Source organism: Leucopleurus acutus (genome assembly GCF_964270905.1).
Source record: "Leucopleurus acutus genome assembly, chromosome: 3".
Lineage (NCBI taxonomy): Eukaryota > Metazoa > Chordata > Mammalia > Artiodactyla > Delphinidae > Leucopleurus > Leucopleurus acutus.
In genome coordinates, this window is record NC_139145.1 from 4806481 (window position 1) to 4830586 (window position 24106).

Here is a 24106-nt window from a genome sequence, read left to right on the forward strand (position 1 = left end):
TGAGCTGCTTATAAATTTTGGAGATCAATCCTTTGTCAGTTGCTTCATTTGCAAATATTTTCTCCCATTCTGAGGGTTGTCTTTTGGTCTTCTTTATGGTTTCCTTTGCTGCACAAAAGCTTTTAAGTTTCATTAGGTCCCATTTGTTTACTCTTGTTTTTATTTCCATTTCTCTAGGAGGTGGGTCAAAAAGGACCTTGCTGTGATTTATGTCATAGAGTGTTCTGCCTATGTTTTCCTCTAAGAGTTTGATAGTTTCTGGCCTTACATTTAGGTCTTTAATCCATTTTGAGCTTATTTTTGTGTACGGTGTTAGGGAGTGATCTAATTTCATACTTTTACATGAGGCTGTCCAGTTTTCCCAGCACCACTTATTGAATAGGCTGTCCTTTCTCCACTGTACATTTCTGCCTCCTTTGTCAAAGATAAGGTGACCATATGTGCGTGGGTTTATCTCTGGGCTTTCTATCCTGTTCCATTGATCTATCTTTCTGTTTTTGTGCCAGTACCATACTGTCTTGATAACTGTAGCTTTGTAGTATAGTCTGAAGTCTGGGAGCCTGATTCCTCCAGTTCCTTCTTTCGTTCTCAAGATTGCTTTGGCTATTCGGGGTCTTTTGTGTTTCCATACAAATTGCAAAATTTTTTGTTCTAGTTCTGTGAAAAATGCCAGTGGTAGTTTGATAGGGATTGCATTGAATCTATAGATTGCTTTCGGTAGTAGAGTCATTTTCACAATGTTGATTCTTCCGATCCAAGAACATGGTATATCTCTCCATCTATTTGTATCATCTTTAATTTCTTTCATCAGTGTCTTATAATTTTCTGCATACAGATCTTTTGTCTCCTTAGGTAGGTTTATTCCTAGATATTTTATTCTTTTTGTTGCAATGGTAAATGGGAGTGTTTTCTTGATTTCACTTTCAGATTTTTCATCATTAGTATATAGGAATGCCAGAGATTTCTGTGCATTAATTTTGTATCCTGCCACTTTACCAAATTCATTGATTAGCTCTAGTAGTTTTCTGGTAGCATCTTTAGGGTTCTCTATGTATAGGATCATGTCATCTGCAAACAGTGACAGCTTTACTTCTTCTTTTCCGATTTGGATTCCTTTTATTTCCTTTTCTTCTCTGATTGCTGTGGCTAAAACTTCCAAAACTATGTTGAATAAGAGTGGTGAGAGTGGGCAACCTTGTCTTGTTCCTGATCTTAGTGGAAATGCTTTCAGTTTTTCACCATTGAGGATGATGTTTGCTGTGGGCTTGTCATATATGGCCTTTATTATGTTGAGGAAAGTTCCCTCTATGCCTACTTTCTGCAGGGTTTTTATCATAAATGGGTGTTGAATTTTGTCAAAAGCTTTCTCTGCATCTATTGAGATGATCATATGGTTTTTCTCCTTCAGTTTGTTAATATGGTTTATCACATTGATAGATTTGCGTATATTGAAGAATCCTTGCATTCCTGGAATAAACCCCACTTGATCATGGTGTATGATCTTTTTAATGTGCTGTTGGATTCTGTTTGCTAGTATTTTGTTGAGGATTTTTGCATCTATGTTCATCAGTGATATTAGCCTGTAGTTTTCTTTCTTTGTGACATCCTTGTCTGGTTTTGGTATCAAGGTGATGGTGGCCTCGTAGAAGGAGTTTGGGAGTGTTCCTCCCTCTGCTATATTTTGGAAGAGTTTGAGAAGGATAGATGTTAGCTCTTCTCTAAATGTTTGATAGAATTCGCCTGTGAAGCCATCTGGTCCTGGGCTTTTCTTTGTTGGAAGATTTTTAATCACAGTTTCAATTTCAGTGCTTGTGATTGGTCTGTTCATATTTTCTATTTCTTCCTGATTCAGTCTTGGCAGGTTGTGCCTTTCTAAGAATTTGTCCATTTCTTCCAGATTGTCCATTTTATTGGCATAGAGTTGCTTGTAGTAATCTCTCATGATCTCTTTTATTTCTGCAGTGTCAGTTGTTACCTCTCCTTTTTCATTTCTAATTCTATTGATTTGGGTCTTCTCCCTTTTTTTCTTGATGAGTCTGGCTAGTGGTTTATCTATTTTGTTTATCTTCTCAAAGAACCAGCTTTTAGTTTTATTGATCTTTGCTATTGTTTCCTTCATTTCTTTTTCATTTATTTCTGATCTGATTTTTATGATTTCTTTCCTTCTGCTAGCTTTGGGGTTTTTTTGTTCTTCTTTCTCTAATTGCTTGAGGTGCAAGGTTAGGTTGTTTATTCGAGATGCTTCCTGCTTCTTAAGGTGGGCTTGTATTGCTATAAACTTCCCCCTTAGAACTGCTTTTGCTGCATCCCACAGGTTTTGGGTCGTTGTGTCTCCATTGTCATTTGTTTCTAGGTATTTTTTGATTTCCTCTTTGATTTCTTCAGTGATATCTTCATTATTAAGTAGTGTATTGTTTAGCCTCCATGTGTTTGTATTTTTTACAGATCTTTTCCTGTAATTGATATCTAGTCTCATGGCATTGTGGTCAGAAAAGATACTTGATACAATTTCAATTTTCTTAAATTTACCAAGGCTTGATTTGTGACCCAAGATATGATCTATCCTGGAGAATGTTCCATGAGCACTTGAGAAAAATGTGTATTCTGTTGTTTTTGGATGGAATGTCCTATAAATATCAATTAACTCCATCTCGTTTAATGTATCATTTAAAGCTTGTGTTTCCTTATTTATTTTCATTTTGGATGATCTGTCCATTGGTGAAAGTGGGGTGTTAAAGTCCCCTACTATGAATGTGTTACTGTCGATTTCCCCTTTTATGGTTGTCAGTATTTGCCTTATGTATTGAGGTGCACCTATGTTGGGTGCATAAATATTTACAATTGTTATATCTTCCTCTTGGATTGATCCCTTGATCATTATGTAGTGTCCTTCTTTGTCTCTTCTAATAGTCTTTGTTTTAAAGTCTATTTTGTCTGATATGAGAATTGCTACTCCAGCTTTCTTTTGGTTTCCACTTGCATGAAATACCTTTTTCCATCCCCTTACTTTCAGTCTGTATGTGTCTCTAGGTCTGAAGTGGGTCTCTTGTAGACAGCAAATATATGGGTCTTGTTTTTGTATCCATTCAGCCAATCTGTGTCTTTTGGTGGGAGCATTTAGTCCATTTACATTTAAGGTAATTATCGATATGTGTGTTCCTATTCCCATTTTCTTCATTGTTTTGGGTTTGTTATTGTAGGTCCTTTCCTTCTTTTGTGTTTCTTGCCTAGAGAAGTTCCTTTAGCAGTTGTTGTAGAGGTGGTTTGGTGGTGCTGAACTCTCTCAGCTTTTGCTTGTCTGTAAAGGTTTTAATTTCTCCATCAAATCTGAATGAGATCCTTGCTGGGTAGAGTAATCTTGGTTGCAGGTTTTTCTCCTTCAACACTTTCAATATGTCCTGCCACTCCCTTCTGGCTTGCAGAGTTTCTGCTGAAAGATCAGCTGTTAACCTTATGGGGATTCCCTTGTGTGTTATTTGTTGTTTTTCCCTTGCTGCTTTTAATATGTTTTCTTTGTATTTAATTTTTGACAGTTTGATTAATATGTGTCTTGGCGTATTTCTCCTTGGATTTATCCTGTATGGGACTCTCTGTGCTTCCTGGACTTGATTAACTATTTCCTTTCCCATATTAGGGAAGTTTTCAACTATAATCTCTTCAAATATTTTCTCAGTCCCTTTCTTTTTCTCTTCTTCTTCTGGAACCCCTATAATTCGAATGTTGGTGCGTTTAATGTTGTCCCAGAGGTCTCTGAGACTGTCCTCAGTTCTTTTCATTCTTTTTTCTTTATTCTGCTCTGCAGTAGTTATTTCCACTATTTTATCTTCCAGGTCACTTATCCGTTCTTCTGCCTCAGTTATTCTGCTATTGATCCCATCTAGAGTACTTTTAATTTCATTTATTGTGTTGTTCATCGTTGCTTGTTTCATCTTTAGTTCTTCTAGGTCCTTGTTAACTGATTCTTGCAATTTGTCCATTCTATTGTCCATTCTATCTCCAAGATTTCGGATCAACCTTACTATCATTATTCTGAATTCTTTTTCAGGTAGACTGCCTATTTCCTCTTCATTTGTTAGGTCTGGTGGGTTTTTATCTTGCTCCTTCATCTGCTGTGTGTTTTTCTGTCTTTTCATTTTGCTTATCTTACTGTGTTTGGGGTCTCCTTTTTTTTTTTTTTTTTTTGCAGGCTGAAGGTTCGTAGTTCCTGTTGTTTTTTGAGTCTGTCCCCAGTGGCTAAGGTTGGTTCAGTGGGTTGTGTAGGCTTCCTGGTGGAGGGTACTAGTGCCTGTGTTCTGGTGTATGAGGCTGGATCTTGTCTTTCTGGTGGGCAGGTCCACGTCTGGTGGTGTGTTTTGGGGTGTCTGTAGACTTATTATGATTTTGGGCAGCCTCTCTGCTAATGGGTGGGGTTGTGTTCCTGTCTTGCTAGTTGTTTGGCATAGGATGTCCAGCACTGTAGCTTGCTGGTCGTTGAGTGAAGCTGGGTGCTGGCGTTGAGATGGAGATCTCTCGGAGATTTTTGCTGTTTGATATTATGTGCAGCTGGGAGGCCTCTTGTGGACCAGTGTCCTGAAGTTGGCTCTCCCACCTCAGAGGCACAGCACTGAGTCCTGGCTGCAGCACCAAGAGCCTTTCATCCACAGGGCTCCTTAATTTGGGATGATTCGTTGTCTATTCAGGTATTCCACAGATGCAGGGTATATCAAGTTGATTGTGGAGCTTTAATCCGCTGCTTCTGAGGCTGCTGGAAGAGATTTCCCTTTCTCTTCTTTGTTCTCACAGCTCCCAGGGGCTCAGCTTTGGATTTGGCCCCGCCTGTGCGTGTAGGTCGCCGGAGGGCGTCTGTTCTTTGCTCAGACAGGACGGGGTTAAAGGAGCCGCTGATTCGGAGGCTCTGGCTCACCCAGGCCGGGGGGGTAGGGAGGGTCACAGAGTGCAGGGCGGGCCTGCAGCGGCAGAGGCCGGCGTGACGCTGCAGCCTGAGGCGCGCCGTGCGCTCTCCCGGGGGAGCCGTCCCCGGATCCCGGGACCCCGGCAGCGGCGGGCTGCACAGGCTCCCCGGAAGGGCGTGTGGCTAGTGACCTGCGCTCGCACACAGGCCTCCTGGCGGCGGCAGCAGCGGCCTTAGCGTCCCATGTCCGTCTCTGGGCTCCGCACTCTTAGCCGCGGCTCGCGCCCGTCTCCGGAGCTCTCCCAAGCAGCGTTCCCAATCCCAGTTGGGGGTTCTTATGAACACGGCCACTGTGATCATCCTTGTCCATGTCTCCTGGGGCTGATGTGCAAGAGCTTCTCTTGGGTATATATATAACTGGGAGTGAAGATGCCAAGTCAGGGATATGCATGTGTTCACTTTCAACCATTAACACCACAATGCTTTCCCAATGGGACATGTCATCTTTAGTTCCCCTGGCAGTGGAGGAGGGCTCCCATTCTTCTTTCTCTCTAGCATTTGATGCATTTTTGTACATCTACTGGGGGTGAGATAATATCTCATTGTGGTTTTAATGTGCATTTCCCTGATTACCAAGGAACCTTAGCATCCTGTCCTGGGTTTATAGCCTGTTCATGTTTCCTGCTCCGTGAACTGTCTGTTCATGGTTTGCACCCATTTCCTATGGGGTTGTCTTTTTAAAACTAAAGAGGAAGTCTTTTCATGTTCTGTATATGAATTCTTTCTTGGGATATAAACAGCCAATGCTTCATCTTGGTCAGTGACTTATCTTCACTTCCTGCTTCCTGATGTCTTGATAAACAGACATTCTCCATCTGGCCAAGATTCTTTTAATCTATAGCTTGATTTGACCTTAGCTTTGTGGAAGAGTCATGCTGCCTCCCCTTATTAGCTGCTCATGAATGATGAGCTGGTTTCAGGATCAAAGGGAAAGTATTACACTGTGACCACAGGCAAGCTCAGTTTGCCAGGCTCTCGTTTCCTCATTTGTAAAACGGGGAACAATAACAGTAGCTGCCTCGAAGGGTTGTGAAGATGAAATGAGTCAGTACCTATAAAACTCTCAGAATCGCGCTTGCAGAAAGACCCACGTTACCTGGTTTTATGCTTTTGTTGGTTTGTATCAACCAGAGTTTAACTGTCCCTGGTTTTACAGGAGCCTCTCAGCCCAAGAACACAGGGAAATGTCTCTCTTCGTAGGGTTCCCCCTACTACTTCTGTGTATAGAAAAGACGCTGACTGTGCTTGCTATTTTCACGTTATAACTGCCGTGTCTAGCCCAGGGTTTCTCAGTGTCGGTGCTTTTGACATCTGGGGTCGAATCGTTCTTGGTTGTGGGGTGCTATCCTGGACATTGTGGGATGTTTAGCAGCAGCCCCAGCCTCTACCCGATAGATGCCAGTAGCACCCCCACCTTGTGACACCCGAAACCCTCCAGACACTGCCAAGGATCCTCTGCGGGGCAGGGGTGGGGGAAGCACAGAATTACCACTGATTGAGAACCATAGGTCTATGGAATCAATATATATACATATATATTCATTCAGCTAATATTGATTGAACCCCAGGTGCTGTATGAGGTGTTAGGGATATAATGATCAACAAGATAGTCGCATACACACACCCATACACACACAATTACAAAGCCAGATGGTGCAATATAGGGAAAGAGGGTGTAATGAGAGGGTGTAGGGTCCAGCCCAGCCTCGGATAATACAGGAGGTTTCCCTGAAGAACGGACTCATAAACAGAGGAAGCCATAGGTGAAGATTAGTGAGGACAGTGTTTGGAGCACAATGAACAGCATGTGCAAAGGCCCTGAGGTGCAAAGGAGCTTGGAGTGTGTGTGTGTTGGGGGGGAGGGGTGCAGAGAAGGTTCCAGTAGCTGGAGCTGAGTAGATGAGGGCATGTGGAATGAGGGGGGGGGGGCGTCTTTGTATTTATCTCCATATGCCCCTTGCTGCCTGGAGGCCGGCCACGCTGCATACTACCTTCTGAACCGGGAACATGCTAAGCTGCTTCCCACCTCACAGCCTTCGCCCTCACGGTTCCCCCTGCCTGGAACACTCTCTGCAGTAGAACTCTGCATCCTTCAGGTCTCAGCTCAGATGTCACCTCCTCCAAGAGGCCCTCCCTGACCACCCCAGCACTCTCTATCACAACGCCCTGTTCTATTGTCTCCATTCTGGTCATCATTAATCCGAATTTTTTTAAATTAATGGCAGACACACCTAACACAAAATTCACCATTTTAAAGTGCACAATTCAGTGGCATTCAGTACTTCCACGACGATACACAAACACCACCACTATCTAGTTCCAAAATACTTTCAACACCCCAAAAGGAAACCATACTCTCGTTAAGCAGCCACTCCCCACCCACGTCCCCCAGCTCCAGGCAACTATGAATCCACGCTCTGTCCCTGTGGATTTGCCTGCTCTGGACTCTTCCCATAAATGGACTCACACACTCTGTGTCTTTCGGTATCTGGCTTCTTTCTCTCAAGCCTGATGTTTTCGAGGTTCATCCTGTTACCGTCTGAATTGATCTCTGTTTGTTTCCTGGCTGTTTCTCCCAATTAGAACGTCCATTCCAGGAGGGATTTCTGTCCATCTGGTTGCCCGGTGGCTAGAGCGCTGCCCGGCACACAGCAGGTGCTCGGGAAGCACCAGGGTCAGGAGAGTGGCTGACCCCTGGGATGGAGCCCCTCCCTTCCCCCTTGCTGGGTGTGCAGGATGGGTGCTTGGTGGTGGTGAAGCTGGAAGAGACCAGCACAGGCCTGCTGATGGCCACAGGCCCCTGGGGACTCTGTGAGCTGAGACCTCTCTCTCATCGTCCCATTCTCAGGGCGTCAGCGGTCAAATCGGGGGTCAGATTGATGGCATTCTGCACTGTGTCCACCGAGGAGATAAGGACCTCTTAGACCGGAGACGCAGAACTTTCCTCTTGAGTCACACACACGTACCCGTCTGCCTGCCCAGTCACCTTCTTTATCCGTTGTCCTGCATCTTGCTTTTGAAATTTAATGTTATGTCTTGGAGAACGTTCCATTTCGGGAACCATGAATCGACATTTCTGGTGTTTTTTAATTGAGGTGAGGTTCACGTAACGTAAAATCAACCCTTTTAAAGTAAACCGCTCGGTGGCATTTGGTACACAACCACAAACCCACTCTCTGTCTCTATGTGCATTTATATAAATGGAATCACACACTGTGGGTCCTTCTGTGTCTGGCTTCTCTCACTGAGCATCGTGTTCTCAGGGTCCACCTGCGTTGTAGCGAGGGTCGGGGCTTCACTCCTTTCGGGGGTCAAATAATGTTCCATTGTACGAATGGACCACGTTTGGTTTAGCCATTCACACGCTGAGGCGTGTTTCGGCTGTTTCTACCTTTTGGCTACTGGGAACTGTGCTGCTGTGAACACGGCTGTGCGTTCCTGGTTCCTGGTGTTTTCTTACACAGCTCTAGAACATTCCACCATGTGGAGATTCCATAGTGCATACTACCAGTCCTTCATCGCTGGATATTTCCATTTCTTCCAGTCTTCTGCTGTCCAAACAGGGCTGCAGTGGCCATTCTTTGTATGTAGTTGAAAATTCTGTTAGGTGAATAATACTTCGGTGTTTCCAATTTACTTGGATTTTTTTTTCTCTTTGGCCGCGCTGCAGCCCGCGGGATCTTTGTTCCCCGACCAGGGATCAAACCGGCGCCCCCTGCACTGGAAGTGCAGAGTCTTAACCACTGGACCGCCAGGGAAGTCTCAATTTACTTCAGTTTGCCCTCAAGTGGGAGTTCTATTCCCGATTTTAATTTTTTTTTTGTGGAAGCAGATACTTTCTGAAAGTCCTTTACGGTAGCCCCAAACAGCTTGTCATGGTGCTTGGCATGGGGTAGATCTTTTATTCCATTAAAAAAATTTTTTATATTTTATCAAAAATTTCACATTGGGGTAGGGATATAGGATTTTGGTGTATAGTACATCTTTTCTTTTCTACTTTGCCAAAGGAAAACTTTATTTATAGAACATTAATTGACTGGAGGAAATTCTTCTCTGTATGCTATCACCACGTAACACATTTGGAAAAGTGATGAAGACTTTTTAACAATCAACACGTAATTGATATATTATGGACAAGACCTAAGTCTACATTGAAAATGGGAAGCTACTGCTCATATTATTTTCTCCTTATATTTTATCTCTAGCAACACCTGGAAGCCCAGTGAAATTAGCCACAACATATTTTTAAATTGTCCATCCTAAGCATAGTACAGGTTTTTCACATATCAGAGAATTTATTTTTGGTGTAGAGTTCTATGAATTTTCAATCACGCACAAACAGAGCTGGCAGTGTCGTGAACCACAATGTACCCACTACTTGGCTACAATAATTGTCAACGTGAAGTTGACCTTGTTCATCTCCACGCGACCACGCCCCCCGCCTGCTGGTTTTAAAGCCAACCCCAGACAGCACGCTATTATTCCAGGTTGGGAACGCCTTAGCGACAGGGATTCTCTTCTGTAACTGAGTCCCAGAGCCGTTGTTATCACACTTTCAAAAGCTACCATCCTCTCTTCGTGTCACCTGAGATCCAGGCAGCGTTCAAATCCTCGATTGCCTCACGAGCATCTTGTTTGCACTGGGATCCAGCCAGCAACCACACAGCGCATGCGGGTGATGGGCCCCACCTTGACTGGGGTCCCTCTGGCTCACGCGAGGGAGCCCAGGTTCGAAAGCGGTTGGTTTGGGACTGATTCTGAAGGCTGAGCTGACAGGATTTGCTGGTGGACCAGATGTGGGGGGGAGGGGGAGGGGGGAGGAAGAGAGGGGGAGGTGGGAAGGGAGGAAGGAAGGGAGGCAGGGAAGGAAACATGTGTGGCCAGTGTTGAATTGTCTGGGAATTTTAAAAAATATTTATTTATTTGGCTGCGCTGGGTCTTAGTTGCTTGTGGCATGCGGGATCTTCATTGCGGCATGCGAACTCTTAGCTGGCGGCATGCACGTGGGATCTTAGCTTCCCGACCATGGATCGAACCTGGGCCCCCTGCATTGGGAGCGCGGAGTCTTAGCCACTGGACCACCAGGGAAGTCCCTGTTTGGGAAATTTTGATTCAATTCACGAGCTCATTAAACAACATTTTTTAAGGTATTTATGTAACTGTCTGCTAGGGCTGCCATGACAAAACACTGCAGGATGGGTGCCTGAGTAGAAACTTATTTTCGCTCAGTTGCAGGGGCTGGAAGTTCAAGATCAAGGTGTCAGCAGGACTGGTTTCTGGTGAGGGATCTCTTCCAGACGGCCGCCTCCTTGCTGTGTCCTCATGTGGTAGAGAGAAAAAAAGAGAGCTGGTTTTCTCTTCTTAGAAGGACATCAATCCTGTTGGATTAGGGCTCCACCCTTGACTACCTCCCTCAAGTCTCCATCTCCAAATACAATCACATTAGGGGGGTTGGGCCCTCAACATACAAATTTTGGGGAACACAATTCAGTCCATGAGAATAACTATTAATTCATGTTATGTAGATATTTAGAAAAATGTTGTTTAATAGATTTAAGGATTAACACACTGAAAGTCACACAAGCTTAAGGAGTGGTGCTTGCCTCTCATCATACACAAAAGGCTTCAAACAGTAGTGTCTATCAGTTCCTGAGTGTGCAAGGACCCTGGGCAGCCAGGAATCTGCAGTCCTCTACCAATGGATTCACGGCCATGTGACCTTAAGCTTGATTACTAATACAACATCCTCTTAAGGGGCTGCATCAACTTTTACCACAGTATTTGAGAGCCCCTGTTATCCCACATCCTCAAGAATATAAGGTCTTTTTCAACCCTTTTGGTCTTACTTCATCTGACAGCTGAAAATTGCATTGTATTTTCTATTGCGTTTCTCTCTGGACTGAGATGGAGCATGTTTTCCTGTTTTTAAAAGTCATTTAAAAATGTGTTTTCAGAGAATTGTCTGTTCAAGCCTCTGTCCCATTTCTCATTGGGTTATTGATCTTTTTCTTATTGATTCTTTGGCGTTCTTTACATATTAAGGAAATCAGGCCTCTGTTGATTAGATGTGTTGCCTATATTTTTTTTTTCAGTTTGTTGCTGATCTTTTGATTCTGTTCATGGTATTCTTTGCTATGTGAAAAATTTAAACCTTTTTATGTAACAAGATTTACTCTGTTTTTTCCTTTATGCCCTTTGGGTTTTCACGTTGTACTATCTTTTTTAAAAAATATTTATTTATTTATTTTTGGCTGTGTTGGGTCTTTGTTGCTGAGCGCGGGCTTTCTCTAGTTGTGGTGAGCGGGGGCTACTCTTCGTTGTGGTGCGTGGGCTTCTCATTGCGGTGGCTTATCTTGTTGCGGAGCATGGGCTCTAGGCACACAGACTCAGTAGTTGTGGCTCACGGGCTCTAGAGCGCAGGCTTAGTAGTTATGGCACACAGGCTTAGTTTCTCCGCAGCATGTGAGATCTTCCTGGACCAGGGCTTGAACCCGTGTCCCCTGCATTGGCAGGTGGATTCTTAACCACTGTGCCACCAGGGAAGTCTCTCATGTTGTACTATCTTTAAGGCAACCAACCAGATCAGAACTCTCTTGTGTGAGTTGCTTTCCTTCAGGAGACCTCAAAATGTTTTCTCACCCAAAGGATCACGTGTGGACCTGGCCCCTATTATTCTAACTGTTTAAGCCACTCTTCTGGAAACTCAAAGACTGAACACCCTTTGGACTTTACAACTGCTCTATGATCTGGCATACAGGCCACTCTCCTCTCCTCCTAGGCCCAGGACAGGCATGACTAATCAACCCCAGGGTTCTGGGAAGACATGACTAAGAAGACATGGGAGTTGGCTTCAGACCTGCAGCCCCTTTGCCGGGCCTGCTAAGTTCCCTGCTTTGTGCCTTGCAGCACTGTGAAGAATGGTCTCTGTGGACCTGGAAGGGCTGAAACATCAATGACTCGAGAAGAGAAGGCCAAGGACCTTAAGGCAGGCATGAGTCAAGAACGAGGTATGCTGTGTGAGAGAGAAGGGTGCACTGAGTCAGCCATGGCTTTTTATAAAGGGGTCTGGGCCGGGAGAGTCAGGCACAGTTGCTCCCTGCCCCAGCTGCTGGCCTTGGCAGAGGTGCCCGAACCTGGGAGGCCAAGTCTCTATAGGTGATGGGGAGCAGAGGCAGCACAGGCAAGTGGCTGACAGCTGGGCCCCGTCGTTCAGAGCAGAGCTCTGCTAGCCGGTGACAACGGGCGAGTCACTTGCTCTTTCGAAGCCTCGTGTGTACTGTTGGTACTGGGGGCGGGGCAGGGGGGCATTGATAATAGCACCTCCTTATTAGGATGGTGAGCCTGTGTGGGTAGAGCACATAAATATATAATACATATAATATTGTACGTTACATATTACATATGTATTATATATAGTGCAGATGTAACTGTGTGTGTATATATATGTGGCAGATGTAATATGTAATTGTTTATATAGTACAGATGTAATAATATTTAGACTGAGAATATAACTATATAGTACAGATGTAATTATATACATATATAGTGTAGATGTAATTATACATACGGTACAGATATAATTATATACGGTGCAGATGTAATAATAATGTAATGCAGATATGTGTATATATATATATATCATTTGTAAATAATGTGGAATTCTAGTCAATGATTCAAATACTAAAGGCTGACTCACACCAAATGATTAAAATGTTTTTAAAAAGAGTGAAATAATGCCATTTGCAGCTACATGGATGGACCTAGAGATTATCATACTAAGAGAAGTCAGAACGAGAAAGACAAATACCATATGATATCACTTGTATGTAGAATTTCAAATATGGCACAGATGAACCTATCTACAAAACAGAAAGACTCACAGACATAGAGAACAGGCTTGTGGTTGCCAAGGGGAAGGGGGGTAGGGAAGGGAAGGATTAGGAGTTTGGGATTAGCAGATGCAAACTATTATATATAGAACAGATAAACAACAAGGTCCTACTGTGTAGCACAGGGAACTGTATTCAATATCCTGTGATAAACCACAATGGAAAAGAATATATATATATGCATAACTGAGTCACTTTGCTGTACAGCAGAAATTAACACGTTGTAATAAATCAACTATACCTCAATAAAATGTTTTTAAATGATTCAAATGTTGAAGGGTGAAATGGATGGACAGCTGCAGCTTACTTTGAAATGTATCAAAAAGTAAGATGGAGGAATGGATGGATCAACAGAGGGATGGCTGGATGGAGATGTGATAAAGCAAATACAGCAAAATGCTAGAAGTTATAGAATCTGGTGGTGGGTAGAGGTCATTAGCTATACAATCCAATTTTTTGTATGCTTGAAAATTTTCATAATAAACTGTTGAGAGGGTAAGGAAGAAACAAATGAAAGAGGAAGCTTGAGTAGACCAGCACTGACCATGTGACTTCACTCAAGGTGTGGGATTAATTCAGGTTCAAAAAGACAGCCCCCCCCCCGCAACTCCTGAGTTATTAAATGAATAAAAAAAGTCTGCCACCCAACCCTGGTGACTATTTGCAGTTACTCCTGGGCTGTGGACCATTCACCGAGATGGAGAAGTCCTTATGAGGCTTTCAAAACACGGGCCAGGCCATGAGACCCCCATGACCATCCCTGAATTTTTTCGGGAGTCAGTCAACCGATTTGGGACTTATCCAGCCCTTGCATCAAAGAAGAATGGAAAGTGGGAAGTTCTGAATTACAACCAGTACTACGAGGCTTGTCGGAAAGCTGCAAGAGCCTTACTCAAGGTAAATGAGTCATTCATTCATTCCTTCATTCGTTCATCATGTATTAAATCATTCCTTTTATGTATACATACATATGGGACAAAATGCACAAGGCACCCCAAGATACAAGGTTAACTGGTGAAAAATTTCCTTCCAATCTTTGTCCCCTCTCTTATGGAGGTAGCCATCATTTTCAGTTCTTTCTATGCTATTCTGTGGAATAAATTATGTGTACATGTTATATAATTCTATAGAAGTACATTTTTACACACATGGTAGCATACTCAAGAGTCTACAACCTGCTTTTTTTTCTGTTAGCACAGTATATGTGTGTTTCAGTTAGCTACTGCTGCATAACAAATTACCCCAAAACTTAGTAACTCAAAATGACAGAGCAGGCTTCCCTGGTGGTGCAGTGGTTGAGAGTCTGCCTGCCGATGCAGGGGACATGGGTTTGTGCCCTGGTCCGGGAAGATCCCACATGCTGTGGAGCGGCTGGGCCCGTGAGCCATAGCCGCTGAGCCTGCGCGTCCGGAGCCTGTGCTCCACAACGGGAGAGGCCACAACAGTGAGAGGCCTGCGTACCGCGAAAAAAAGAAAAAAAAATGACAGAGCTTTATTATCTCTTGGTTTCTGTGGGTCAGGAATCCAGGAGTGATTTAGTTGGATGTTGCTGGTTCAGGATCTCTCATGAGGCTGTAGTCAAGCTGTCAGCCTGGGCTGCATCATCTGTACGTGGCTTCTGTACATGGCTGGCTCTTGGCAGGAGGCCTCAGTTCCTTGCTCCATGGCCTTCTCTGTAGGGTTGCTTGAGTGTCCTCACAATATGGCAGCCAGCTTCCCCCAAAATGAGTGATCCAAAAGAGACAATGAACCAGATGGGAACCGTGATATCTTTTATAACCTGATCTCAGCGATGACATACTATCACTTCTTTCACAAGGTTAAGCAGACCTTGATACGATATGGGAAGGGATTATAGTAGAACACAAATACCAGGAGATGAAACTCATCCTGGAGGCTGGTTGCTGCATTCTGAGATCCTTCCATATTGATTTACTTATTTTTTTTTAAATCCATATTCTTTTCAACAACTGCAAATACGTATGTAACAGTATTGACTTAATCAGCCCCCTACGGGTGGGCATTTAAGTTGCTTCCAGCCTTTGCTACGATACGTGGTGCCATATTGAACCTTCTTTGTACAGTGAATTCCTACAAAGCCAATGCCCTTTAAGCCCACTCACAATGTATGAGAGAATCTGTTTACCTATGGTATTGTCAACATCATATTATCAAAACTGTTCATCTGGGCCTATTTGATAGGCATGCTAGGCAGAATTCTAAGGTGACTCCACTGAGATTCCCAACCTCTGGTGTACTTGTGCTGTATAATCTTCTCCCTGTGACTGTGGGCTATGATGGGATTTCCCTCCTGAGATGGCCAAGGTGAAGGGATTTCACAGATGTCATTAAGGTCTCTAATCTGTTGACTTTGAGTTCATGAGGAAGGGCAGGTGCTCTGGGTGGGCCTGACTTAATGGGGTGAACCATTAAGAGAGATTCTCCTGCTGTCCTGGGAGCAAACTGCCATGTTTGGAGAGGGCCATGTAGCAGGGGATGGCATACAGACTCTAGGAGTTGAGAGCGGTCCTCAGCTGGCAGGTAGCAAGAGAAGAGGATCTCAATCATTCAACCACAAGGAAATGAATTCTGCAAACAACCTCCAAGTGCGGGGCCCCCAAGCTTCGGGGGAGGTCATGGTCCCCACCGATCCCTTGACTGCAGCTTTGGGAGATCCTAGGCAGAGAACCCAGCCGTGCCACCCCCCAGACTCCTGACCTGTGGAAACTGGGATAATAAATGTGTGCTCTTTTAAGCTGCTACATTTGTGATGATGGGTTATGCAGCCACAGATAATGAACGTAACAGACATCTCGTACTGTAAAAGGGCACCTCCTGATGGTTCTGATTTACAGGAAATCCGATCACATTCTGACCTAGACCCAAGCTCCTCTCTCCCCTCCTCTGATGCCCATGTGTCTTCATCTAGAGACTGTGAGAGGTCGGAATTAGGAACCACCTGCTTGGGCTGGATTTCTTCTTGGCTGCCCTTACCCCCACGCCATAGTGCTGTAGCTAGTTCACCCTTCCTGAAGGATGGCCCTCTTTCCCTCTGCCCTTAGTTCTGGACTTCAAGGACCCCTGCTCTCCTAAATCTCAGGGATCCAATCAGAAAGAAGTCAGTTTATCTACACATTGATGGAGACAGTGTCCACAGTGAAGACAGCCTTCCTGCCACTAAGCACAAACATGTTGCATCATGTTCTGAAGCATCAGCAGGCAGATGCCTTCCAAATGCTTAGGTTTTCCCCGGGGACAGAGGGTCACCGCCAGCCTTGCCCAGGTGACTAAAACAGCCAACAAAATTGGAGTTTCCAGGACAAAAGGGGGGCGATCACCAAGCATGATCACTTTCACATCCAGGTCTCCTGATTCATCCTCAACCACGTTCAGATCAGGGCTATGCTTTCAAAAGTGCAATTTATTACCCCTATAGGGTATCACTCTTTGAGTACTGTTATGATTAAAACTAAAAATGAATTCATTAGGATGGCTAATTAAGAAAAAGAAAACAGACAATAACAAGTGTTGGTGAGGATGTGGAGAAACTGGAGCCCTCAGTCACTGTCAGCGGGAATGTAAAATGGTCCAGCCACCCTGGAAGACAGTCTGGCGGTTCCTCACAAAATTAAACTTAGAATCACCATATATGATCCTGCAATTCCACTTCTGGGTACAGACCCAAAAGAATTGAAAGCAGGGACTTGCACAGATATTTGGACACCCACGTTCACAGCAGCATTGCTCACAACAGCCAAAAGGTGGAAGCGACCCAAGTGCCCATCAATGGATGAATAACCAAATTGTGATCCGTCCATACGATGGAACGTTAACCTTAAAATGGAGTGAGATGCTGACACCTGTCACAACACGGATGAACTAGGGGACGTTATACTAAGTAAAAGAAGCCAGACACGAAAGGACAAATATATGATTCCACTAATAAAAGGTCCCTAGAGGAGTCAAATCCATAGGGACAGAAAGTAGATGGTGAAGGCCAGGGGCTGGGGGAGGGGGTGGGGAGTCAGTGTTTCATGGGGACAGAGTTTCCGTTTGGGAAGATGAGAAAGTTCTGGAGATGATGGTGGGGATGGTTGCACAACAATGTGAATGTGCTTAATGCCACTGAGCTGTGCACTTAAAGTTGGTTAATGGTTAAAAAATAAAATACATAGGGGACTTCCCTGCTGGCACAGTGGTTTAAGACTCCACACTCCCAAGGCAGGGGATCCAGGTTCGATACCTGGTCAGGGAACTAGATCCCACATGCATGCCGCAACTAAGAGTTTGCATGCCACAACTGAGGAGCCAGTGAGCCATAACTATGGAGCCTGCCTGCCACAACTAAGACCTGGTGCAACCAAATAAAAATAAATAAATATAGAAAAAAATACATAAAAATTAGAATAAATAAAGGGGGTATTACAGAGAGGGAGGTAAACCGGCCTCCCAAGAGTCACACAAAAAAAATCACACTCCGGATTTTCATCTCAACACGGGCTGTCCCCCTTGTGACTCCGTGGGCTCTGGGGTCTGCTTTCACCTGCCAGTGAGCAGATCCCATCCGGAAGCAAACCACCTCTGTTGCTTCTGTTTTCTGTTTGTCTGTCTGGTTTTGCCTTCCCAGCTGGGCTTGGAGCCTTTCCACTCAGTCGGCATCCTTGGGTTTAACTCCGTCGAGTGGTTCCTTGCGGCTCTTGGCGCCATCTTCGCGAGGTAAGACCTCGGGCCCGGGTCCCTGTGGATGTTGGGTGGTGCTACTCCGGGACTGGCAGCCCCAGGCTGGTTCCCACGGAGATGTGAATGGGGGTTGCAGAAGCCGCCGCAGGCGAGCCGGCGAGATAGACACACACACCCGTCCAACAGGGGACTAGTATCTCAAATACACAAGGGACTTCTACAACTCAGGAATAAAAACACAAAAAGAGGGACTTCCCTGGCAGTCCAGTGGTTAAGGCTCTGGGCTTCCACTGCAGTGCAGCCAAAAAAGAAGATTTTTAAATGGGCAAGAGACTTGCACAGAAACATCACTAAGGGAAGTAGCAAATAGGCACTTGGAAAGATCCGTGATGTCATCAGCCAGCAGGGAGATACAAAGGGAACCCACAGCAGAATGGTTCAAAGCAAGAACGAAAGGTTGCGAATGAAGGTGGACGGGTGGGGGGTTCCAAACCCCACCTCTTATTTGCTGTGGGACCCTGAACAAGTGACTTCCCTGTCCTGAGCCTCAGTTTCCTCATCTGTAAAATGGGGTACTGTGAGGGTTCCAGGTCATAATGACATCCCGGGAGCCCATCCTCTCTCATCATCACTGTCCAGCTGTGGAGGGAGGGAAGCTGGTGCTGAGGCTGCAAACTCAGACCTTCCCTGCAGACCCTCCCCCTCCCCCGCAGACGCTTCCTCTCCCCCCACCTTCCAGGACGTTCGTTCTCGACTTAAGGTGTGTGGGGCACGCTCGTGCATGTGTTTTCTTTTCCCAGGGGCTTCTGTGTTGGTATTTATGCCACCAACTCTGCGGAAGCCTGTCAACATATCATTGCTCACGCCAAAGTGAACATCCTGCTGGTGGAAAATGACCTACAGCTGCAGAAAATCCTTTCGGTAAACCCCTCCGCCCCCCATTGCTGCCTGCCAGTCACTGGGGGAAGGAGGGGGTTGTGTGTGCGTGGAGTGGATGTGCGCGGAGTGGATGAGTTTAATTTCCAATGCGTATTCATTTCCTACTCAGCCTCTGTTTTTAAAAATGTGTTTGTGTGTTATTTTATATACCTTTCACTGCTTACCAGTTTTCTTTTAGAAACAGTTATTTTGAACCTTGTCATCCTTGCTATGTTCACCTCTTATAATTGTCCTCCTTTCGGGAATGCTTTTGTCTTTCTTTTCTGTTTCTTTCATAAGTCTGACCACTTCCTGTTTCACTACTTTCTGATGTCTGGCTCTCCCCTCAGGGCTTGTATGTTTGCTTTGTGTTCTTCCTTCCCAGCTGCGTTTACCCCATTACGTCCTAGGTTTTACGTTGGAAGGTTAGGGGGCAATTTTCCTTTGCTTTGCAGTGACTTTTTGCGCACAGTGAAATCTGACCCTCTCTTATTCCTTTTTTTTTTTTTACCCCCCCTTGTGTTATCTTTGTAATGTTGCAAGAAACGTTTCCGATGACTTGTGTTTGAATGAGCTGCAGTTGCCTGAACCAGCTTTGGGGAGAAGGATCCTGAGGGGAGGGGAGTCCTTGGGAGGGGTGAGCCTCGATGGCCAGATTCACGGCTCACCCCAAGAGCCACTGCACCGGGTAGCTTGTGGGATCTGAGTTCCCCAACCAGGGATCGAACCCGGGACCCCAGCAGTGGAAGCGCAGAGTCCTAACCACTGGACCACCAAGGAGTTCCTGTGACTGTTTCTTTAATACCATATTTCATCTTTCCTGCGTTACTTTTTGCTATTTCTCGAGTGGAGATGTCTCGCCGTGGATGGCATCCTCTGAACGCCGTGGGCCATGTGCTTCCCCACATTTTAACTTCTCTGAAATCAGGGCACATTTGCCAGCCTCAATGGAATCCAGCCAGACTCGGTGAAACAGGATATTTTGTGCCACCAGGCCCCCTTCGACACCTAATTCCTGAGCTGGTTCAGTGAGGACAGACGTCCACTTTCTGAAATTGCTTTCTGAAAGCATGCTTCTTTGGTCCCTGGTACTCATGTCATGCCCTGTCTGTCCTGTTCGCAGCAGAACACACTGCGGGGTGGGTGACGGGTGGGGCCCTTCTCCTTCTTGCCGTGAATACTGGTTTCCGATTTGGGTTTTTCCAGCGTTAGAAGAGGTCACGTGCCCCATCCTTTCCCCTGCAGCCACCTCATTGCTATGGCTTCTTGTCCTCGTTCTGGTATATTCAACCTCACATGCATGAATTATTTCCATCTCTTAGTTTCATCAAAGATGCAGTTTGTGGGAGATTTCTTGTTCTGGTTCCTCTGCATGGAAGATTCAAAGCCAGGCTTCTGATACTCTCCTCCCAAACTGGACGTTCAGCTCCACTTGGAAATCTTTGATTCTGGGGGACGGTCACGGCTCATAACCCTCCAGTGCTTCCCTTCTTCCTTTAGAATAAACTGCAAACTCCTGCTGTCACCTCCAAGGCATGACCTACCTGGCCCTTCCACCCCTTCCTGCATCCTCCCCCGGCCTTCTCCCTTCCATCCCCATTCCAGCCAGCCTGGACTTTTTATATCCCTCCAACATCCCGGCTACTACCTGCTTCAGGCTTTTTGGATGTCTGTTTCTTCTCTCTCTGGAAAACTCTTGTCCAGCTGTTACAAGCACTTCTGGCATCTTTTCTCTCCAGGTCGTGCCAGAGACTTGGTTATAAGGAGCATACTGGATGTTGGAAGTGACTTCTTCACCGGATTGGCTAGAAATGCCATACAGGCACACTCCTTCCTTTGCACAAACAGGGGGGCAAGAATCCCACAGGCCTGGGTACCTGAACCTTACAGGTCTAGGTTTAGGAAGAGAGCTCTGAACCCCCGCCAGTTCCAGCCACCTTCATGGAGGATTTCTGTAGCCCTGCTCCAACCAGAAGGTTAGCTGGATCTTGGCCGTGGAGCATAAGGTGCCAGGAGACAAAGAGCCGGGAGGGCCTCCTTCGACTCACCAACCAAAACCACAGCTCTGTACAGCAGAATTCAGGAGGCTGTTGCCCTCAACCCTCTGTGATGGTTGCAGTCTACTGATACCGACCTGTCAGTCAAGACAAAGAGCAAAAGTTTTCCTGCATGGGCAGGGGGAGGGAAAGAGGCTGAGGTCCCTGAGGGAGAGAGCTTAGAATGCGCTCTTCCAGGGCCCCGTTACCATGAGGTCCGTACACAACTTTTTTTCAGATTCCAAAGACCAAGATGGAGACCCTAAAAGCAATCGTTCAGTACAGGCTGCCAGTGAAGGAGAGCAAATGTAACAACCTGTACTCTGTAAGTGTGAGAGGGGGCACTCAGCAAAGGGGAGGGCACAGCCTTGAAAGGGAAGGAGGGCACTCCCAAAGTAAGTGGGTAGCGAGCAAGGGAGAGGGTGAGGCCAAACCAGGGAAGTGGGCGGTGAGAAAGGGAGAGGGTGGGGCCTCACCAGGAAAGTGGGCGGGAACTCTCAAAGGAAGTGGGTGGTGAGGAAAGGGGAGGGCGGGGCCAAACCAGGGAAGTGGGCGGGGACTCTCAAAGGAAGTGGGTGGTGAGGAAAGGGGAGGGCGGGGCCAAACCAGGGAAGTGGGCGGGAACTCTCAAAGGAAGTGGGTGGTGAGGAAAGGGGAGGGCGGGGCCAAACCAGGGAAGTGGGCGGGGACTCTCAAAGGAAGTGGGTGGTGAGCGAGGGAGAGGAAGGGGGTGAGGCTTTTGAGATAATTTTTTTCTGGCATGAAGGTTCTGATTTACCAGAAGGTGTCTGTTCTGGTTATTTATTGCTGTGTAACAAATCGCCCCCAAAATTGGTGGCATAAGACAATAACAATCATTTTATCATTAGTTGCTTTTCAGACCATTAGGGTAACTGAAAAAATACCGCATCACTGAAAATTAGATGTGCTGGAACTCACAACATTAAGTTTAAATATTTAATTTGTATTCAAACCAGAACTTATTATAAATTTACTTTCCTGGTTTTCATAGATGCAAAGTCATCAACATTTTTATTAAAACAATTAGCCAGTTTTAATATATACAAATAGGAATATAGGGGTGCACATATCTGCAATGGCTCGGACCAACAGCACTGCTGGAGCCTTTTTTAAACTTTTGATGTTTCATTCATAATGAATTTGCTCTGCTTTGATAGTGACTTTTAAATTATTGCATTAAAGTACTATTTATCTTGATTACAAGCTTTTTTTTTTTTTTTCCGCATCCGCTAAAATTTTGCACTCAAGGAGAAGCCCCCGGTCCTCACTCTGGTCCCAACCCTACAGCTGGGGCTCCTCCAGCACATTTCCCTGTCTCTCTGTGGTGTCTCCATATGCTGCCTCCGGCATGATGACTTCAGGACCTCTGGACTTATTGGTGGCTCAGATCTCCAGAGAGAATGTTTTGAGGGAGAGAAATATCCAGGTGGAAGCTGTCCTGCCTTTAACGACCTATTCTTGGAAGTAACACACTGCCCAGCAAGGCCAAGCTGCATGAGGGCCCAGACTTCAGCTCTTACTGAGGGAGGGGCGGGGCCCCTGAAGAGTGGGTGACACCGTAAATGTTGTCGCAGTCCTTTTTTTGCAAATTCACTCTGCCTCAGGGTCTTCTAGAGTCAGAAAATGCTTGGGTGCAAGCAACAGAAACCCACTTAAGCCAAAGGAGGGGGTTTGGGTTTTGCTTTTTTTTGTTTGTTTGGTTTTTAAATTTATTTATTTATTGATTTATTTTTGGCTGTGTTGGGTCTTCGTTTCTGTGCGAGGGCTTCCTCCAGTTGCGGCGAGCGGGGGCCACTCTTCATCGTGGTGCGCGGGCCTCTCACTGTCACGGCCTCTCTTGTTGCGGAGCACAGGCTCCGGACGCGCAGGCTCAGCGGCCATGGCTCACGGGCCCAGTTGCTCCGCAGCATGTGGGATCCTCCCAGACCAGGGCTCGAACCCGTGTCCCCTGCATTGGCAGGCAGATTCTCAACCACTGCGCCACCAGGGAAGCCCTGGGTTTTGTTTTTAAGGATACAATGAGTTAACTCACAGAAGTCAGGGCAGGAGGTCTGTGAGGGGCCAGGAGGAGCCGCTGTTAGGCCAGCAAACCCATGTCCCAAATCAGAAGTCCTAAAATGTCACGGAGTTTATTTGGTTTGCCCTCCACGCAAGCGGGAGGAAAGATGTCAATGATCCTTTCTGGCCAAAACACTCACCAGCTCGTGCACCTTTCAGAAAACATTTAAATGTTAAGACCAGGACAATGCCTAATTAAGTAAGACAACCGATCAGAATTACAGACCTTTCAGAGGTTAAAAATGACCAACACAGAAACAATATCTTAAGCCTGGATAAGTTAAATCAACTCATTTGTTAGAAATAGTATTTACAGCAGGGTTTCTCAACCTTGTTGGACATTTGGGGTGGATAATTCTTCATCGTGGGGGCCATCCTGTGCATTGTAAGATGTTGAGCGACATCCCTGGCCTCCACCTACTAGATGCCAATAGCACCCTCCCAGTTGAAACAATCAAAACTATCCTCAGACACTGCCTAAGTCCCCTCGGGGGCAAAATCACCCCTGGTTAAGGACAATGATTTATAGGGAAGAGTTCTGTGATACAGATTAGTATCTACTTCTCTGCAAGGGTGAGTAGGACCTACCGTTTTTAGATTCAGTTTAGGAAGACATTCATTACAACGGAGAGAAAAAGAAAGCGCCTGGGAAATCAGAAGGTGAAATTCGGGGGCAGGGGGATGGCAGAATAAGACAATTAACTGGGTAGGTTACGATGCCTGGGATTGGACCCAGGACCAATTCCAGATTGCCAAGAGAGAGGACTGGATTGGACAGGACTGGGTCTGGGGTCTACCTAATCCAATCACTTGTGGCCATGGGAGAAGGAGGTCTTCACCAGCGATTAGGGGAGCATCCTTTGTGGGGGAGGGCTTGAGGCATCTCTCAGAGAAAGGACAGGGTCCTGCAAAAGGCTTCTGTGTGCTGCTCCTCTCACCATCACCCCACCCTGTTAGAGATGGTCTGGGTAAAGGTTCTTCCCTTGCAGATGGGGCCAGCATTGCCCTGGCAGGCTACAGGCAATACTGGCCATTTCTGGAGGACCTGGAGTGCCTCTGTCTTGCAGACAGGACATTACCCTCAACCAGGGCCTCACTAGGGGCTCAGAGGTAGAATTTTTGCAGGTCCCAGGTGAAATTTGGTTCACACAGCCCAACAGTTCCTTCTGAGGCACCAAATTCTAAGCTAATTAAGAGCACGGGCTCTGGAGTCAGACAGTCTTGGGTTAGAATGATAGTTCCTCTGTCTACCTGCTGTGGGACCCTGGGCAGGTAACTTACCACCTCTGAGCCTCAGCTCCTTCATCTGCCATAGGGAGATGATGTATCTCTTATCAGTAAGGATGTCTTTGGTTGCAAGTGACAAAAGCCTAACACCACATGGCTTAAGCGTAGAAGACCATTTATTGGCTCATAGCCACAACCTAGGGTGTGGATTTCAGGCACAGCTGGAACCAGGGGCTCAAATGATGTGACCGAGACTCCATGTTGCTCTCTTCATATCTTGGCTCCATGCCAGCCTTGATTCCCCCTAGTCCTGAGATGGTCCAGCA

General features: G+C 45.8%; 1 protein-coding gene across 1 annotated transcript in view; it reads left to right on the forward strand.

Moving 5' to 3' along the window:
* Window positions 1-13590: 13590 nt before the first annotated feature.
* Window positions 13591-24106, forward strand: part of ACSBG2 (acyl-CoA synthetase bubblegum family member 2) — a gene marked incomplete at both ends in the record, with an annotated part of 28073 nt that continues 17557 nt past the window's right edge. Inside the window, 4 exons of the mRNA XM_082836501.1 lie at window positions 13591-13737; window positions 17468-17556; window positions 18321-18441; window positions 20713-20799. Of these exons, the coding sequence (XP_082692627.1) occupies window positions 13591-13737; window positions 17468-17556; window positions 18321-18441; window positions 20713-20799 (444 nt within the window). The remainder of the gene's footprint in view (window positions 13738-17467; window positions 17557-18320; window positions 18442-20712; window positions 20800-24106) is intronic.